This window comes from Loa loa (assembly GCF_000183805.2).
Source record: "Loa loa unplaced genomic scaffold supercont3.31, whole genome shotgun sequence".
NCBI classification, from domain to species: domain Eukaryota; kingdom Metazoa; phylum Nematoda; class Chromadorea; order Rhabditida; family Onchocercidae; genus Loa; species Loa loa.
In genome coordinates this window covers 124,299-142,880 of record NW_018108211.1, presented here as the reverse complement: position 1 = coordinate 142,880, position 18,582 = coordinate 124,299, and the positions used below count along the sequence as shown (strand labels likewise).

The 18,582-nt window shown below is 35.6% G+C and overlaps 2 protein-coding genes across 2 annotated transcripts; one reads left to right on the top strand and one right to left on the bottom strand.

The window, feature by feature from the left end:
• Nucleotides 1–3,011: 3,011 nt before the first annotated feature.
• LOAG_02617 (hypothetical protein) lies at nucleotides 3,012–10,411 on the top strand (the record flags this gene model as incomplete). Its single annotated transcript, XM_003138154.1, has 19 exons — nucleotides 3,012–3,125; nucleotides 3,241–3,372; nucleotides 3,440–3,655; nucleotides 4,043–4,176; nucleotides 4,393–4,512; nucleotides 4,782–4,937; nucleotides 5,305–5,398; nucleotides 5,788–5,868; nucleotides 5,991–6,169; nucleotides 6,462–6,601; nucleotides 6,776–6,867; nucleotides 7,146–7,342; nucleotides 7,452–7,506; nucleotides 7,594–7,737; nucleotides 8,046–8,358; nucleotides 9,137–9,410; nucleotides 9,624–9,753; nucleotides 9,941–10,076; nucleotides 10,242–10,411. The coding sequence occupies 19 exons, from the start codon at nucleotides 3,012–3,014 to the stop codon at nucleotides 10,409–10,411; spliced, it is 2,877 nt and encodes a 958-aa protein (XP_003138202.1).
• A 1,317-nt stretch (nucleotides 10,412–11,728) lies between these two features.
• LOAG_02616 (cutaneous T-cell lymphoma tumor antigen se70-2) lies at nucleotides 11,729–18,203 on the bottom strand (the record flags this gene model as incomplete). The annotated part of the gene is made up of 16 exons (XM_003138153.2): nucleotides 11,729–12,470; nucleotides 12,782–12,940; nucleotides 13,048–13,227; nucleotides 13,588–13,655; nucleotides 13,771–13,945; nucleotides 14,310–14,474; nucleotides 14,788–14,988; nucleotides 15,155–15,319; nucleotides 15,590–15,769; nucleotides 16,004–16,242; nucleotides 16,355–16,656; nucleotides 16,829–17,020; nucleotides 17,266–17,405; nucleotides 17,491–17,717; nucleotides 17,952–18,070; nucleotides 18,145–18,203. 16 exons carry the CDS (start codon nucleotides 18,201–18,203, stop codon nucleotides 12,444–12,446), a joined length of 2,598 nt encoding a protein of 865 aa, XP_003138201.1. The 3' UTR covers nucleotides 11,729–12,443.
• Between the last annotated feature and the right edge of the window lie 379 nt (nucleotides 18,204–18,582).

Sequence of the window (18,582 nt, the reverse complement as noted above, 5' to 3'; positions counted from 1 at the left end):
TTGAAGGTTCTCTCTAGAAGTTATGCCATTGCTATCCCTCTTTAGCACTTTTACTTTTTATTCATTGCTTTTACTGCTAAAGTACTGCTCTACAGTTACAGGTTCGTACTTTCATGTATACTACTTTTTTAATGGTTTAGTCTAGAACAGTGCTAAAAGGTCTTTGTTTAATTAAAGGATAGTATGGTGGGCAATAAGAATGCCTTTCTAGGAAAATCAGAGTTTGGCCTAGGCTCTGATCTAGCAAGACTTCAGACAGTGCATGCAAATAAAAGATATAGTTTGGCTCTTCTTCTGGCCATCTCATTCGGAAAGTTCATTTGCTTATCCTCTGGCAAGGTGGTTAATCAGCAGGAGTACTTTATCGCCCTTGTCCTTTCCTTATAATCAAAAAATCAATAGTATTAATCGATACAATATAAATGTGCATATAACTCACGCTAAATTGTATTTGATTATTTCTACAACATTGCCCTCAAACTTCATTTTTAAAGTATTCCTTATGCAAATATCAGACCCAAGAGTAATAACTGAATCGTGATGAAGTAGTATCAAATCTCAGGCTAAGTTTCTGTATTTCAAAGACTAAGGGGTTCCATCTCAATCTACTTTACTTCCACGTTGACCATCAATCAACTGTTGGCTACAAGTAATGAAGTTTGAGATGGGAGGATAAATTGCAAAAGTGTGAGTGTTATCGAAAGTCATTCTAACTCTCTACATAAAACTATTGTGTTCTTTTCATACCTAAAATGTCCCAATGATATAGTCATTGATTTAAAAAAGTCTGAAGTAAAAAAATCCATTATTTTTTGATTTACTTACGGCGAAATAACTCCAAAATTAAAAAGTTTTCACTGAAAACCAGAAATTTTTCGAAATTTTTTATGCTAAAAGCAGACTTCATTGTAGAAGGAAGTATTACTTTGAACCTGACATCTGCTTTGAGGAATAATTCAAGCTTTTTTTATTATTTTCAGTTTGCAATATATCTGAGGAACTATAGGAGAAATAACATTTTCCTAAAGCTATCAAATATGAAGCGCAAAAACAGCTTTTAATTAGTTTTCGTAAGTGACGAATTTGCATTTCAAATAATTTGAGCTCATCGTTGAGTAATAGCACAAGACATGGCAAAATTTATTTTAACTCCAGACAAATTGTGAGAAAGGATAGTAATAGCGATTCTTTTAATTTCTTAATTTTAGAAATTCTATGAAATTAGTGTAAGCGTTAGAAAATTTTCATTCGTAACTCTGAAAAGACATTTGGTTGCATCCATCTTTCGCATTAGTAAAATCATAATAATAATTCTAATACTACTGTGCAGTGTAGTGAATTTCTATGTCATTCTTCGTCCTCTCAATTATTTCCAATGTCTGAGAAATGGTACTCTTTGTAATATCACTACATGCCAGAAATTAAACATCTCCTAGAAATTATCAACAACAACTAACTAACTTATCATTTAATCAAACTTTAATCTGGTGTCTGCCTCGAAATTTAAGCTATCACTTATCTGTCACTTAAAAGAGTAAATAGTAAACGTTAAAAGGAAAAGCATTGAGAAGCATAGATACGTAGACAGGAGCAATGACACATAGATGGTGATCCTCTCGAATAGGTGGAAATAATAAGAAGAGTTGGAATTAAAATTAATGAAAAAGTAGAAATAAGGGTTCGTACTGTTATTAAGTTCAAGAGGTAAGTGAATGGAGAGTAGAAATGAGTGAAGAAAATAGTGAAGTTTCAAAAATGTTTGAAAATAGTGCATATTTGACCGAGAAACGCTGAACTACAAAAATGAATACTGTTAGAATATAAATCCTGTGTGTTATATAACGAAAATTGAAGGAGGGCTTGCAAACTTCTATAGAGAGATGACGCAATAATAAAGAAGTCTGAGGACCTAAAATGAAGTCAGGTGTGTTTTTTTAAATGTAAATGTGAAGGGGAACTTTGAATGTTGAATCCGTATCCACTGTTGGATCAGAAAATGCCTACCGATTGATTATCTGGGGGAGGGGACCAAAATTAGCCTTCCTTAGCCTTGCATGAAGATAGACTAAGGTGACTTTGTTAGAGGAGATAAAGGTGCGCCATACATTACCCTTTCAAGAAATTTTTGATAAAGTAATGAAAGATAGCCAAGCGTGCGATCAAGAATAGTAATTAAATGAGAAGGAACAAAGAGCTATTGAAACGAAAAAGATAATGTTAACTTCCAATCCTCTCAATATGGAAGAGTTCTCGAAAGCACTGAAGTAACTGTTGTCGTTTAAGTGTTGTCAGAGTAAGACACTTGTGTGATATATACAGGAACTGATTACTCTCATGTTTCACTTCGCTCCACTGTTGTTTTTTTTTGGCGATGATACTTCAAAAAGCTAAAATAAAACAAATAAGCGATAAAGTCATAAGTAGTTCGGAGGCGTTATTGTCATCATTGCGAAAAGCTGAGATGAAATTGCGGCAAGACAAATGAAAACAAAAGCAATGAACATCTGCTCCAATTATAAATAGTAGCATTTATCTAAGAAAAGAAATTGGCATAAGTAATATGGCCTAAATATTTTCATAACCAAGAGACAAGAACGATTTATGTGGATTTATGCATTTCCTATTTCATCTGCATTTTCAACATATGCTGAATTTCCTGATAAAATGAAATAAAGTAACTCAGTAAATAAGAGTGAAATTTAGATAGGGAGAGAGAAAAATATGTAAGCGGAATCCAAAATATGATATTAGCAGCAGTTTTTTCAAGAAATCATTTCATTTCTACTTTCCCTATAGTTGGCTCAGATTCAAGAGTTCAGTCCAAAACTCTTTAACCAATTGCTGTCTTCATAGTTGCTGAAGTTCTGGACTTCTGTTTGAGAATTTTCAAAATCTATTTATTTGTAAAGTATTCATACTGGGCACTATGACATTGTGTTAAGAGTGATTCAAGAGGGATACGGAGAGAGAGAGAGAGAGAGAGGCCAAATGAAATCCTCCAATTTTGATGAATGAGTAGCATTTTTGTAGGAATCTACCTCTCAGTGGTTTCTGATGTGAATGCGTTTGTGCTATTCTCTCCACAGCATGGTACAAATTATAACAGAACAACGATTTTTTTGCAGGTTTGTTTGACACATTCCATTAAAAATTAACTGGAAACTTGTACTTTCATATTAAACCTTAAAAAAATCCCCGAAATATGAGATATGAAATTGAAAGAGTTTTTTATTGTTACAGAATGGTTGTCCATCTCATTCAAGTTCTGTCGTGGGGACAGAGTCTGGTCGACGTCATGTACTTCCTCTAGATAGTATCAGAAGGCCAGATTGTGCTGTGATGATCAAAATTGCTTCAACTATCATTTCCCTTGTAAGGATTATTACTACTTTAGAACTACTACTTTGTGGGAATAGTTTATCTTTCACTATTTGTTCAGGAAAAGCCATTTGTGGATTTGGTGGCAGTGGCGGATGTTTCACTATTATCTCATGTTCGCCAGCCTCTCTGTATCAGCGCACAATTGACACTGTCAACGTCAGTAACAGTCCCGGTATCATGCATTTTGTCGCCATTCGATTCTGCCAGACAGTCGTGTCTTCTGCGAATCATTGTACCTTATTCGTGGTTCCCGCTTAACAACGGTCATAAGCAGGTTTATGCTTTCCAGTTATAGCACATTTAACATTTGTTGGTTGAATAGGCAGTTCATACAATTTCACTTTATAAGTTACAACAAGAAGTTTGATGTTGAAATAACAAAGTTAAGGTACGGGGAGACATATGTTTCGGTAATGTCGAACATACCGAGGAAATATTACCTCCTAGTAACAACTGAGTTAAGCTGATCTATCAACTATTTAATAAGTTTGTCGGTTAAACGAATAGATGACATTGTGAGTGGGTCGACAGAACTATCAGAAAAGTGCTCCGTTGAAAAAGTCACATTTGTGGTATCTTACTAGTCACAAAATTGTTTTGTGTATAAAAATAGTTTTATGAAATTAAAGTTTCTAAGTTACAGTAAACTTGTGATTTGCAGATCGTCACACTTCTGCATTCCACAGATAAAGAATGTGGCGCTCTGCACGCTGAACTATATCGCACAAAAATTATACTGTTATCGCCTTCTCCAAATTATGGATCATTTGATCTTCACAGACATTTTCCCACATTGTATGTTTTTAACATCAATTGTCAAATCTTGAAGCGACTCATCCTTGTGAAATTTTTATCATTGTATCATAATTTAGATATAAATTGCCTATCAAAGTTTGATATTTCTTTGGAAATTAAAAATATGTTCTGATGAAGGATATTTGAGGCCGAGAATCAACCATTGTTGAAATTCGACTTGTTCAATGAATTATTTTAAATTTAAATTACTTTTAGGCATCTGCAGCTACTGTCACCAACGAATTTTACTCTTGCGGCAAGTTCGCTTACAACTTTATTGCTGCATTTCGATTACAACGGTACCAATGAAACTCGCTTCACTGCTATACAGATAAGGTACTTCTGATTTTGTTCTCGCTTTTATTTGTTCAGAAATTCAATTTCTACGTAATCAAAAATATATCACATCATATCATATCGTTCTCAGTGTATGATGTAAATCCTTTTTATTTGTGTGCTAATATCGCGTTCTTGTCATGGCCATTTCATGCTCTTCATAAGAGCGGCTTCAAATAAAAATATTGCAGTGAGACATTTCCTAGAAAAAAACTAAATTATTGTTTCAAAATTAAGAATGTTAATTGTCCGTCAAAAAAACATTGCAGGATTTGGCTAAACAGTTATTTGAAACTTCTAAGCGTCACTTCAGCAGATCCAAAGCTGTGGACAATACAAGTGGAAACTGCTTCTCATCCTGACACTTATATGACCTTTACGTGTCACTACCACTCTTCCTCATCTTTGGATGGCAATTTCGAGAGGTGAGCTGATTTCAAATAGCAAGCATCTTCTCGGTTGTTCTTGATTCTTCATTTTTCAATAAATGTGAAGCATCTTCTGTTCCAATTGCGTCAAATAACAAATTATCTTTTGTGGTATTGTTGATTATCGTTTATAACAAATGATATGGTTTGAGGCGTTATTTCTTTCTTAACGTTGCAAATATTTTGGGGTAGGAGACAATTTATATAGTAATCAATTTTGATAAATACAATGCTCAACACAAGCACAGCCATTGGAAAAAGAAGCAACTGGGTAAAAGCTAAATTTCGAAATAAAAAATTATGCTTTATTTTATTATCCGTTCCGACCGAATATTCATACGTTACTACAATTCAGTTTTTATAGATTCAATGGGTATATAATGATGATGTTGATCAAAGTAAAAGGCCCGACAGAAACAAAATCCAAAATGCAATCAAGTGCTATCGATAATGATTTGGTCAGAGTTCATTGGGAAGTGCAATATTTTGTCTCTGAAAATTTTACTTATATGGTACAACTCTTTATCAATTTTTCTTGAAGAAGCTCCGTGACAAAGTAAAAACAGTGCCTGACTGCACGGTCATTTAATCCTCATGAGATCAAGTTACTACAATCTATACCATTGCTACTTATTATAAGTGAACTTTTGATCGTCTTTTCCTGGTGATAGTTGTGAGTTACTGTCTAGGTAAACGATAGCTTCACGTCCGTGATATTAGCTGATCGATGTTTGATTCATCTAATCGAAGTTTCAGTCTTATGCTTCCACTCAACTAAGCGCTACTTCTCACAAATGACGACAAATTTCTTAAAAATTCAAATTTCATCAATAATTTTACTTTTTAGGGTAAAACGACAACAAAGAGAGTGACAACACAATTCCGCATATTTTCGGATTTTCTATATGCTTTACTGCCAATGATCAAAGTAAATGGCTAATGATCCTTTACGACCATTTTAGGCAACTCTTTCCAGTTTATTTCCTATTGAAATGATTATAAAGGTAAAAGATTTCAAATTCTTTTTTCCTCTAGTGACGAGATATTCAGGGAGAAAATCTGGTCAATACAGCTGTGCTATCAGGAAAGCAAGCTGCGGTACCAATGAAGATATTCTCCGTTACGGAAGGTGGAAATCTGGATGACGTAACTAGCAGTTCATATTGTTTGAGTGCCGAATCACGAGTTTTGAAGGTTTCACCAACTTGTAGTTCCATCTACGTTGACGGGTTTGTCTCTCTAATGGCTACTACTATGAAGGAAACTATATCTTGTCATTATCTTTTGTATATACCTAAAAATTTCCTAATTGGTATTTTTTAAGATCTCCTGCGACCGACAAATTTAAGGACTGGGTGTTTTACGGGAGTTTAAATTGTATCATACTTCATCACAGTCCATTTTCAAGCAACTTTCAAGCTTTTAAACTGTAATAAAATGCCGATAAAACGTTATCAAAACAACCGTTTCTTGATTTTAAATAGCAGACTGAATAATAAACATTTATTACGTAAATTACAGATCAGAGTTACGTGGTATGAGTAAAGTTAAAGTGCATGTCCATTTTAAAACAATGACCACTTCGATTGAAGTTACAGTTTGGTATCCACGACTTCCAATAACTGTTTGGTTATCAGATCCAGTGCTAAATGCCATCAAAGGTTTTTTTTGCTTACATTCTCTTTAGCTTGAATGATTGCAATGAAACGTAAGCACACATCATGGCAGCAATGTCCAACATGGCCAAACTCTAAGCCGTCCTAATGGTTAGTCAATTGCATTGAGTTTAGTCTGTTCCTATGCTCTCGGGAAAGTTCCTAAACTTATCATTCTAGACTGGCAAATAGCAGTGTGGAAGTGGCTTCCTAGCAGACGTAAAAGGGAAGCCCGACAGTTTGGTTGTATCAATAAGTATCAACAAGCCGAGGTATAGTTGCATCTTATTAGCTTTATTGTCTGGTCAAACTTTCCAGTATAACTTAAGTATGGGAATATGAGGTCAGGTTCAACCCAGCGGCTTAAACTATGTCATCTAAATAAGATATCGAGAAGATACCGGTGAACACACCGGTTTAAACCATTTCGCACGATTTTATGTTAACGGTATTTTTAAATATTCCACTGTTGTTTGTAATATATGGAATTGCACAAGCGAACATTTGTGTATTCCAAGATCAGAGTGCACCAAAGCAATGTACTTTGCAGATTCGCATCCTTGCAAGTTATTATGTAGGCGATAAAGAGACTGGAGAACGGATCTATCTATCCGGTGACCGGGATATTTTATTCGATGTGACATCATTGACTATGAATCATGTGCATAGTTCAAATATTGCTGTTGCTGTTGTATTACCTCGACAAGATCGCATTTTTGTTGTGGCCCATCGTCCCGGTTCAGCCAGGTCTGTCAATATCGAAGACAGTAAGTAATATAAGGGGGGGGGGGGTCTATTTGTAATAATATCTCGAATCTCATACTGCTTTGTTGCTCTAGCAGTGCCAATTTTATAGGATAACAGTTCGCTCAAATACTCCAAATATAGATTACGGCAGTGCTCCAATCGTGGTACATTATTCTTCTTTTATTATTTTTTGATAATACTTCCATCTTATTTTTTTAAGTTTTGAGAAAACTTACCTGTTGAATGTGCAGGTGACGGAAGATGCTGTCTCCATACGACGGTTTGCGGTAGAAGGAGTTGCTGATATTGCTTTAGATATTGAACGAATTCCTAGAAGGGCTCACGAATATGTCGTTTCAACGTTTGTTCAAAACACTTTGACTTATAAGTATCAAGTAAACTTTCCGAAACATTTGTTTCTACTTTATCGTTTATATTAAAGTGAGTGAAAGCTGAAGAGGACATTTCCCGTTTTGTCACCACAGTATAAAATGTTGCTATGAATCATGAAAACGTTAAATGATGAGAAGCAGGAGGATGTGACACGTGCTGATCATCAGTAAGAACGATGGAACTTTTTAGACGTCGGAGGAAATTTGCTGCACATGGCATGAAAATTGAGAGGTTCACTCGATCAATTGTGGTGTGAAGCAGACAAAAAAAGAGTTTAGTGAAATTTACATCTGGAATTAATTCTTTGCAGCATGCCACTCTGGTGTGTCGATTATATTTCTCGGACGAACAGGTGCTTGAATTAACCGATATTCCATCAGAGCAGTACGTATTGAGAGGATGGAGTTCAGATGAGCAAGCCATAGCATTGAATCATGGACCAGGTGGCCATAACATCGAACTTATCGTTCTACAGAATGCTAAAAATGTGATAATCTCAGTTAGCTTACATAGTCCAGTGCAGTGCAGTGAACCAGATTCGAAAGCTATCGTTCAGATCGACTATCCCGTACAAGTCGAATTCAATGAAAGGAAGTTTACAAGCACATCATCTATGATTAGTTGTTAGTTTAGTTTATAAGCAATCGTCTTTAGAATATTTGGTCCAATTACTTAATTATGCCTCTCACTTTTTCTTCCCATCATTTCCATAAAGAGTTTAACGGTTCTTATGAAGTCTTCTTGTAGAGCTGCCGCTGTAATCTTTTTTCTTTCTAAATCCCAATAAATAATTTAACCGAAAATAATAAATTTTATCAAGAGAGCTTTTTTAAATTGTCCATTTTAACGCTTTGAATGTTTTTCTCGATTATGACAGTTTAATAAAAAAATGAAGAATTTTTGAACGATAGTAGGAAATCCTGTTTACTTCTAATTTTACTAAAAATAAGATATTATTTTTTCATCTTTACCTCTTAATTCAAATCATGAAGCCACATTTTGAAATTCAATGGATTTTAAAAGATAGAAACATTCAGAAAAGAAATTAGTAAAATGATGAATACAGTTTAAAACTCAATTTTTCTCGTTATATTGAAATTATTGATTCAAAGATCTCTACAAGGTATATGGAGGACTGAAGAACCTTCAGAATAAATATTTAACCTCCAAGAATAGCAAAATAAGAATAATTATCTTTCATTAGCAACGCGAATTTTAAATCCAAAACTATATTTTCCGAAGCACGGGAATCAAATCTTGAAACATGTTGGCCAGATGATGGGCGATCTAGCGCAATAACACTCAGATTTCACTTATCAAATCTTAGTATAAAGTCTAGTTGGATGTAACTGTAACGATAACAGTCTGATTCAAGGATATCATTCAAAAACAATATTGTAGATAGCAATAGCACGAGACTGGAGTCTATCACCAGTTCTGGTGGATGGAATTCGGAGGTGTTGCTGGGGCTAATCATTCTTCTGGCTGCAATAATAGGTATTGTGCATGCGATAGGTTCAAAGGGCAGACAACCATTCAATGAAGGTTATGAGAAGTTAGTACTGCCAATTCTTACTCGATTAAGTTCATCGAGCTCATGTGGAAAAGATGAAAATTCACAGGAATGGATATGGTTATCGAAGGCGCAAATTGATAGTGCCAGTATAAACAGCAGGTTTGTTGTAGTATTAGTTCAGTATGAGGGAGGGTACAATTGTAACAAGCATGTAATGAGATAATTCATATTGGGAAGGTGCATGCAGCGAAATAGATGATATTCATCGCTTTGTTATATGTCATATTAGAAGCTAATGAAATGGAGACAACAGACATTCTCCTTTCATACTGTTCAACTGAGTGAAATATTTACAAATAGTTAAGCATTCAGGTATTCACAGAAATCAACTATGGATGTCGCTGATAATACATCAAATGTAAGTACTGGGAGTACGCAACGTAGCATATCATATCGTGGATCAGAAATCAGCGTATTCATATCTCCACAACCTGCTGTGGCTGTAAGTTCAATCATCCATGGGATTAAATTGATAGATGCAACTTGTCAGCTTTCTTTGTCACTGTTTTTTTACCGACAACGTATTATATTTTTTTGTGTGCTATAATCGGTAGCAGAATTTTACAACAGTGTAAAATAGATCCATAGTTCACTTGTGCCGAACAATCATCAATCTGCAAATGTTTCAGATCAATCTTGATTCGTTGGAAAGACATACAACAAGCTGGCGTGGTAGAGAGAAAGCCAAGTTGAAAAGAAATGCGATGATTGATAGCAGTTCTTCAGAACATAACCTTTCCAGATATTCATACGCAAATTTGAATGGTAAAACTAATGAGCTGCTCTTATATTTGAAGATGTCGGAATTCAATTTTTCCAGAAAAATAACCTAGGTTCTCCGCTTTCTTCTCTGGACATCCACATTCTTAGCTCCACTTCGTCTGGATACCTAATCCAAAGTTTTGCGAAATAATTTTATTTGTTCTTTAGGGTACGGCTTTACTTATGTCGCCTCCGCTGGCAACGGAAAAAGTCCGTGGAACAGAGGAGAAGGAATTGCTGCAGCAACATCCAAACAAGTATGCTGGCGACATATCGATCGTGATTTTAGCTTCGATTCCGTGCCTGATATGGATGGAATCCGAGAAACAGTCACCTAAGTGCCATCTCCATTCTCTATTATTATCATACCAGTTATTTCGAATTTTATTTTTTGTTCGCTTCACTGGCTATAATTCGCCGCTTCTGCAATCCATCACATTGCTTCTCGTCGTTTTAGAGATATGAAATTTTTAGTTTTTTGATTGGTCAAGATCTTAAAGTATGGATACTTAGCCAGAATGTGGTCTGTGAGTAATTAATTTGACAATCAGTACCATTTTCATTTCATAAAGGCCATGCCTCGATATATCAGAAAAACAGTAATCATAAAAAAGCCACCATACTAAATAATGACGCTGAGTTTGAAATCATATATTTGTCGAGCACTTTTACAATGCAAGTCCAGACGTCGCATAATTGGTCTTAATTACCAATTATAGGCTTGAAACGGCGCGCAATCCTAGCACAAAACATTTTCCCTTTTATAATAGTACAAGTTAGCAAGTTAAAACGCGAAATCAACCATCAAAATGTGTATTCTTTACTCAGCACTTCTCTTGCTATATATTATTAACCGTTTGAAATAATTTCCCACGGGTAAAAAATATATTTTCGCATTGTCTGCTTCCATAAAAGTTGTTTCATCTTTATTTTTTAATAACAATGTTAGAACCAGAAAATAGACAACGAAATATACCAAATCTACATCTTACACACGGCATAGCATCGGCGAAGGCGTTTTGCTCGTTAATTTCAAATCAAATTATCAGCATTCCATTTGTTTACTAAACCATGAAGGTAAGTACTTCAAATGCACGACTTACTCAATGACACCGGGCATTGCAATGAGGACTTAACCAGTCTTTGTGCTTATAACATATTTGTAGGGATATGAACAGATAAATAATATCATTGAAATACATAATTGCAGAAGCTTAAGAACAAAAGATCTTTTTAACTTCAACACCAGTTCGAGCCCAAGGAGTACTAAAATTTAGCTTGCTATCTGGTAATTGACCTATTAGAAGATCTGAAAAATCTGGCAAGTTTGACGAGTACTGTATTAGTGTTGCCAAACAATTTATGAGTCCAAGATACTATCCCACAGTTCTGTTAGCCAATGAAATTAACGGTCAATATCGAAATGTTTCTGAAAACACCTGCAATCCATATACTAGTTTTGCTTTAATGCCATTCGTTTCGCACTTTTTAAGGGACCTTTTCCGATGGCCTCAAACCGTTCTGTTCCACTTACTATATCATTGATTACATTTTGTAATCTTGAAAGCTAGATGGTAGAAAAGAATTTCCCTACATTAATACTGTTAACCTATCTTAAGAAATAGCATGAGAAACAACTGCAGGTAAACTGAAATCGAACAGAAAGTTATACCAAAATTGGAAAACGGAATAAAATTAGGTGAACTGATGCCGAATCCAAACAAAAATCAAGGAACAAGAAAAGAGAACATACCCGCAGTGGACATTTATCCAAGAATTCAATATTTGAGTTCGAAAAGGGTGACCAACACAAGGTGATGATGCATAGCATGTGCCAACTATGCGAAAAGAATAACAAACTTCGACAGAATAATTTTCAAAGACCATCACTCGGTGTCGGCTTACATTACAGCTCTGACTTTTTGTTTCTCTTTTCAACATCATTTTTTCTTCTTGCTCTGTGTTCAGTTTTTTCCATTTGAAATAAAATTTATTTTTCATTTTCTTTTCTGAGCCGATATTAGATTTTTTTCTTTTCGCCAAACAGCAAATTATATCAAATAATCACAACAGAAATACGAAAAGAACAAAATAATCATAGATAACACAGACTTTAGGAGGAGCTGTTTAAGAAGAGAGGAATATCTAATACGGAGAATGCTACCATTGTAAGCTTGTCAATAGTATAGTTATTGCTACAGGCGAATCACCCAATGTCGCGACAAAAGAGTTCAGAATTTTTTTGGGCATAGAGGCATGGGGTCAAGCAATTTTATAAAAAGTGTAGCTTGTTTAAACATTTTCCACTGATCCGAAAAATCCTGCCTGGAAGTGAAGTACGGAAGATTCACTGACCAAATATTCTTTCAACTAATCTTCATTGCCATCATCGTCCGACTGAAAATTCTTTTATTACAATTAAATAAAACTGAATTTCCCATATAATATGATCGCATCCTAACACAGAAAACCAGTAGCTGAATTCGAAAGAGACTAGAAATTGGAAACTTCAGTAGGTCGAAACAACAGAGTACCAAAGGGTATATAGGATCAAGCTGACAAATCAGTAAGTCTGTCTTGAAAGATAAAAATCTTTGCAGCACTACATGAACAGTACCTGATTCAAGTACATTCTGTGTTCAGAAATAGCTAGGCTGCGCTAAAAAGTTATCTTGGTTTAAAACAACAAACAATTAAACATAACAAACCTCATCCAATGGACAACTCGCCAACAAAGCAGCAGGGGTTACACGCTCCGACGGTTGTCGTTTTTCATCAGGTACAACGCCACTCGCCTCAGCTCCATGCTTTGGGGCCCACTCAACTATTAAGTGTCCGGCAGGGTAGTCTGCTCCAAGTGATACTGCCTTAAAACGAAAGTAATGAGCACTATTTATTTGAAGGAATAAACATACAACTGTCAGCAACAGTAAATTCTACCTCTACGAAAATAAGACTAATTTCCATTAAAAACCTGTTCAGCATCACGCCTTTTTTTGTAGGTAAAATAAGCAGTAAGCGATTTATCCTGCGCAGGAACTCCAAAGTCCATGTCGACTAATTCTCCAAAATGTTCCATATGAATAATGACTTCATTTTCTGTTCCTGCTTCAAAACCACGTACCACGACCATTTTTGAACGGTTATCAAGAATCTGCAAAAGAATGATAAGTGCAAGGAAAAAAGTTTGATTCAAAAGTAAATAAAAGTGAGGAAAAACCGTTTCTTGCTATTTACTTCAAGTACTACTAATTTAACTTGATAACTCGATATACCTTAAATTTTTGAAAAACTGCTCTTCTGTACACCATCTACTTTTCTATTAGACGAAGAGAAAAAAACATGAACATGAAAAATGATTTCCTTTTTTTAAAGGATCTGCAGTACCCTGGCACTACGGCACACTAAAACGTAAGGTGTACTTGCATACCTTGAAAAAATATATTTCTCATCACATATTGCAAAAATAACTGTTATTAAAAATATGTAAAAGACTGTGCCTCAAACTGCAAACCTGTGAAGAGTCTTGTAGGCGAATTTTTTTAGGAGATGGAACCATGTCGCTGACTGATAATTCACCTGCTGAATATAGTAATTGCAGTTACACATTAAACACACTTGCCCAATTCAAAAAATTATTTCATTTGAAATGATATAGTTCAGCTAAGTAATCATGTCTGTATTGTGAAGCACATACCATCAGAATCGGCAAGATCCACACCAGTAACAGACTCTGCAGCACCACCGCAGCCGTTTGAATTATCTGTTGTCTTCGTTGCTTCGGAAACAGTTTTCGTTTTTACCAACATTTCATTAAGCTCAGCAATCTCGCCTTTTGTTTTAGCCACAGAAGATTCTAGTCTTTTGAAAATCTAAGAAAATGAACAAACTATGAAAATTACAGAGAATCATCGAACTGTATATTACATTTTGTGTATATTACTAATATTCCGAGTAAAGAGACTTGCATGAGTTCCAATAATTGAGTAATAAGTGCTCTATTGCAGTCCCTCTCCTACCTCTTCCCCGTTACTTCGAAATAAAGAAAAAATTTTCAAAAAAAGTTTTCCAGCAAATATATAACACAACCAACGATGAAATAAGAGTTAAAATTTTCAATAAACAACGCTATACCAAGAGCATAGCTGGGTGTAAAATGGAAATTCCAAAAAATGAAAAAATAATAAAAAAATAAAAAAGCTAACTTCGTTTACGACCATAATTACCATGACAAACCTTGTATAACTTCTTCTTTTTTTCGGGAGTAATTTCTCCCGCCTTCATTTTTTCCAGTATGATTTTCTGCTGTTCAATTTCTTTGGACATAAGATTAGATTTTCGCCGCTGAAGATCTATTAATCTCATTCTGTTTTCCTTTTCTTGTTTTCGTCGACGCCTCACCTGCAAAAAGAAATTGAGTCATTAAAGTTACTAACCTGCTCAGCGACTAGTAAAACTCGCAGTACTGAAAGTCCCGAAAGAAACTAGTGACATCACCTTCTGGTCTGAGATAATCATCAAGCAACACGAAACCCTCAACTTGTTTAAGAAACTTGCGAAAATCCATCGCGCTCCGAGATTACTTTTCCACTATCAGCTGACATTGCAATAAAGAGTTTCAGTTGGAATTCGTAAAAGGTAATTTATGAAAAAGTTTTTGACCATTGAAAAATGTATTCCACCAAATACTTCAAGCAGAAGTTTAAAAAAATACTTCGATGTATTTCTCTCTATCTATCAAGGATTGATTGATTGCAGAACGCGAAGCCTGAGGTTCGATACTCTGCGAATTCGCTGGATGTACTGTTTGTGAGTTCTTAACAGCAGAACCAGCCAATCGTGAACCAACATGCACTGTCTTTGTCAGAGAGCCCCTCGCATTGAATGTTACCGATGAGCTATTCGTTGGTGCCACCTATAAAATATTTTTCCAGTTTAATTTGAAGCCAAACCCACTCCAAAATTGAAGTCAACGGGTTTAAGTTCCGTTTTTTTTTCGCTCCGTTGCTATCAGTTTCAATATAAAATATGAATTTTTGCTCTGTGCAGTGGTAAGTGTTAGCTGAATGCAAAAATATGACCTGGCTTGCATTTACAACGTTATTTGCTTGCCCATTTGTACTATGCCAAAATACTTTAATGAAACGATTGTTGAGTATTGGCACTGTACTCTTATAAGCTGCAACTGCTTCGTATCGATTTGCGTAAGTAATAAGGGCTGCTTCTGGATCACTTTCGAAACAAACCTGAACAATAAAAAGCATTTTTGGAAGAATCGAACGGAACGTAAACAAGAACAGCATCTGAAGAAAAACAGGTAGAGAATGGTAGAACTTGACACACTAATGCATCCAAAAATCGAAATATCGATATGAAAACAAAGATGATTTTGATAACTTCAGCGCTTCGTACGTCGTCTTTCTAAATTATGTTAATCTTTATAAATTATGCTTCTCAAAAATGCCGCATTAAATTCAGAACTAGTACGGAACAAGGATTCTACGAAAATTCTTTACCTGCATATTAACGATTTGCCCGAATTGTCCAAAGTGCTCATTCAGCTTTGCAATATTGTTCAATTCCGCAGGTATCTTACGTACTTGAAGCGTTCTATTCACAGCACCCACACTTTGACCATACCGTCCTACGTTACCAGTACCACCTCCTCTTCCTCGTCGTCTTTGACTAGTCGTCAACTTAAAAATTTCCAAATAATTACAGTGAAATATTATTCGTATTGGCAGTAGCATACATAAGTTCCAAAGACAAATAATCACTGACTCCAAGTCTCTTTAGAAGATAAAAGAAGATATATTCTTTAACCATACATGTTTTAATCATAAACAATAACCCTTATTAATCTGAGAACAGAGGTCGAAGCACTGTGTTCCCCGAGAACATATTTACTACAAATTGCAAAGATAACAAACCTGCGTGACATTATGCGATGGAACAGTAGTGGACGAATGCGCTGGATCATAGGCATTGGCTGCAGGATGAATTAAAACAGATGATGACATGGCAGGTACCGTATAAGTTGTTGGTCTCCAAGGCTGATTTACTACAACTGGAGGGATGGGTGGTGGCGGTACCGAAAAATCTAGCGAATGTGCTGCTGCTACAATTGGTATCGAAGAAGCGCTCAGTGCTGGAGCCTCGGGATTATATCCTGTAACACACGAACTTATAAATTTTATCTTTTACAGATAAATACAGATGTACATCAATTTGTTAAAAGGAAAATTATAGGAATAGAGAAAACGTGAACTGAGAAAACAAACCTTCTGAAAGAGCGGCTGATACAACAGCGCTCGAATTTGTAGCATATACATTGTCCACACCGGGCGGTGGAGGATTCAACGGTGTATAGCCAGGTGGTGGAACCGAAAAATTGGTCGCAATTTGAGTTACAGCAGGTTTTGCTCCATTGGTGACCATTTTTTCTAGAGCAATATCGTCTACAACGACTGGATCTGGCCCATGATCATAAATGCATTGATCTCCTTTCATGCAGTATCCTTTTTCATCGTAATCACGACAACGTTTTTTTTTTCGTATTTCAGGCTCACCACTTTTTTCGCGCCTGTAAGTAGACTATGAAAAATCGACAGCAGGAATGACGAATGAAAATGACTGTGTTTAAGTCCCGTTAGTAAATCTGTTACTCAAAACACGAAAAAAAAGACTATTGTCCTTAAGATAATTCACACATGATTAAATCACTCAATAAAAGTGCTTCCTGTTAGGAAAAATACCTTTGCCTTTCGTAAGGAGAACGTGGTGAACGAGATCGCTTGCGTTCTAACCGCTCGGGACGGTCAGTTTTGTATCGATCTGGTTGCCAGTGTTGTAGTCGTGTAGGCAAAGGTGCCACACGTCGGTCTAAGTTTCGATCCCCACGTTCCAATCGTCTTTCACGTGGTGATCGGCTACGTCGCCTTTCGAATCTTAAAAATGCATAAGATGCAACAGTTCGCTTAATATTACTGGATCTTTTGTGTTTAAACATAAGATAAGGTAAGTGTAAGTGGTAAGGTAACATACGATACTCACATTGTATTTACCGATTAATCCATTCATGAGGACTAATTTAAGACCATCAATCTGATGGAACCAACCGCTGATCAAACTGTCTCTTTGATATAAAGACAAGTGTAAATATTTCTGTGATATACACCACAAAAGAATTTACCGATTTGCTGAATGATCGCGACGGCATTCTTCACGTTGAGGAATATCTACTGGTGGTGAGATTCTTTTTCGTGCTTTTTGAGGTGGTCCTGAAACTGTTTCAGATGCGGAAGTCTTTTCACTCTCTTTGTCGTCTCGGACCTGAAAATTCACGTAACTTTCGTTCATGTTTCATTGTAAAAAAAAGCCAAGGAAATTAATATTGAGAAATGCATAATATACTAACCTTCTGTTGTTCCTTTTCCTTGTCGCCTTGACTGACACATTTCCTCTTGACACTTTCTCTTTTCTCTTTCACTTCTTTTCGTTCATCAGTATCCTTCTTTTTTTCACACATTACAAAAGAATTTTTTGATTGTAGCATGGGGATGGTAGCTGATGTCGCTGCGGTAGTAATTATGTAGCTACGTTCCCTGATGATACGAAACAGTTTCTCCACGAAAGGTCTCGCTTCTGAACGAAAAATGTTCATTGTTATACCTCTTTAATAAAGAGGTAAACATTTTATTGACTAAAAGTATCTGATGTTAGGTAAAAACAAAGTACAGTAATCAGTCAGTTCATATTTTTTAGATTTTATAGCTTGTAGTGTAGGACAATTTGATTTTCAAGCCATGAAAAGGAGTAAGGAGCCGAAAACGAAAAAATTTGAGTCGATATATTTCAAAGAAAAATGCGAGGTCATACTTGTTTGCAAGAAAACATCAAGTTGTTCAATACAAAATTCCATCAGCTCCGATTCTGGTTTGTCCTTGCGTAACAGAGCCAGTACATATTTGGCAAGAGCTGCTGGTTCAGCATCACATCTGAAAACGGTAAGAATGTTTTCAATTAATCAAATATGAAAAATTACAGAAAAAATAACAGAAAAATGTCTTACATTGGAGCCATTTCTCTGGTAAGCCACGTGCGTAGCGCTTCAGGTGCTTCTATAATCATCGCTGTGTTACCAATTACCTAGCCTATGACAAGCCTGGAAACAGCTTGAGTTATTTAACGAAGCAATGTGTGCTTACATGTGCGATAAGTAAAGACGTCTTGTATTAGCCGAACCACCGTAAGGAGTAGAGAGAGGGCTGATGGAAACAGCATATGAAATGACGAGTAAAGATTACGAAACATCTGGATGTGAGTTGAATCCTTATGAAGTTTGATAAAAGGATATTTGATAAAACACAACAGAGCTATACTGATGGTATTTCAAAATAAATCTTACAAGACTCATACACTTCATCAATTTACATTTTATAGCAAGAATGGTTCTTTTGATTCTTAGAGAAATGAAGCAACAAGGAAAACAGCAGTGAACACCAGTGAT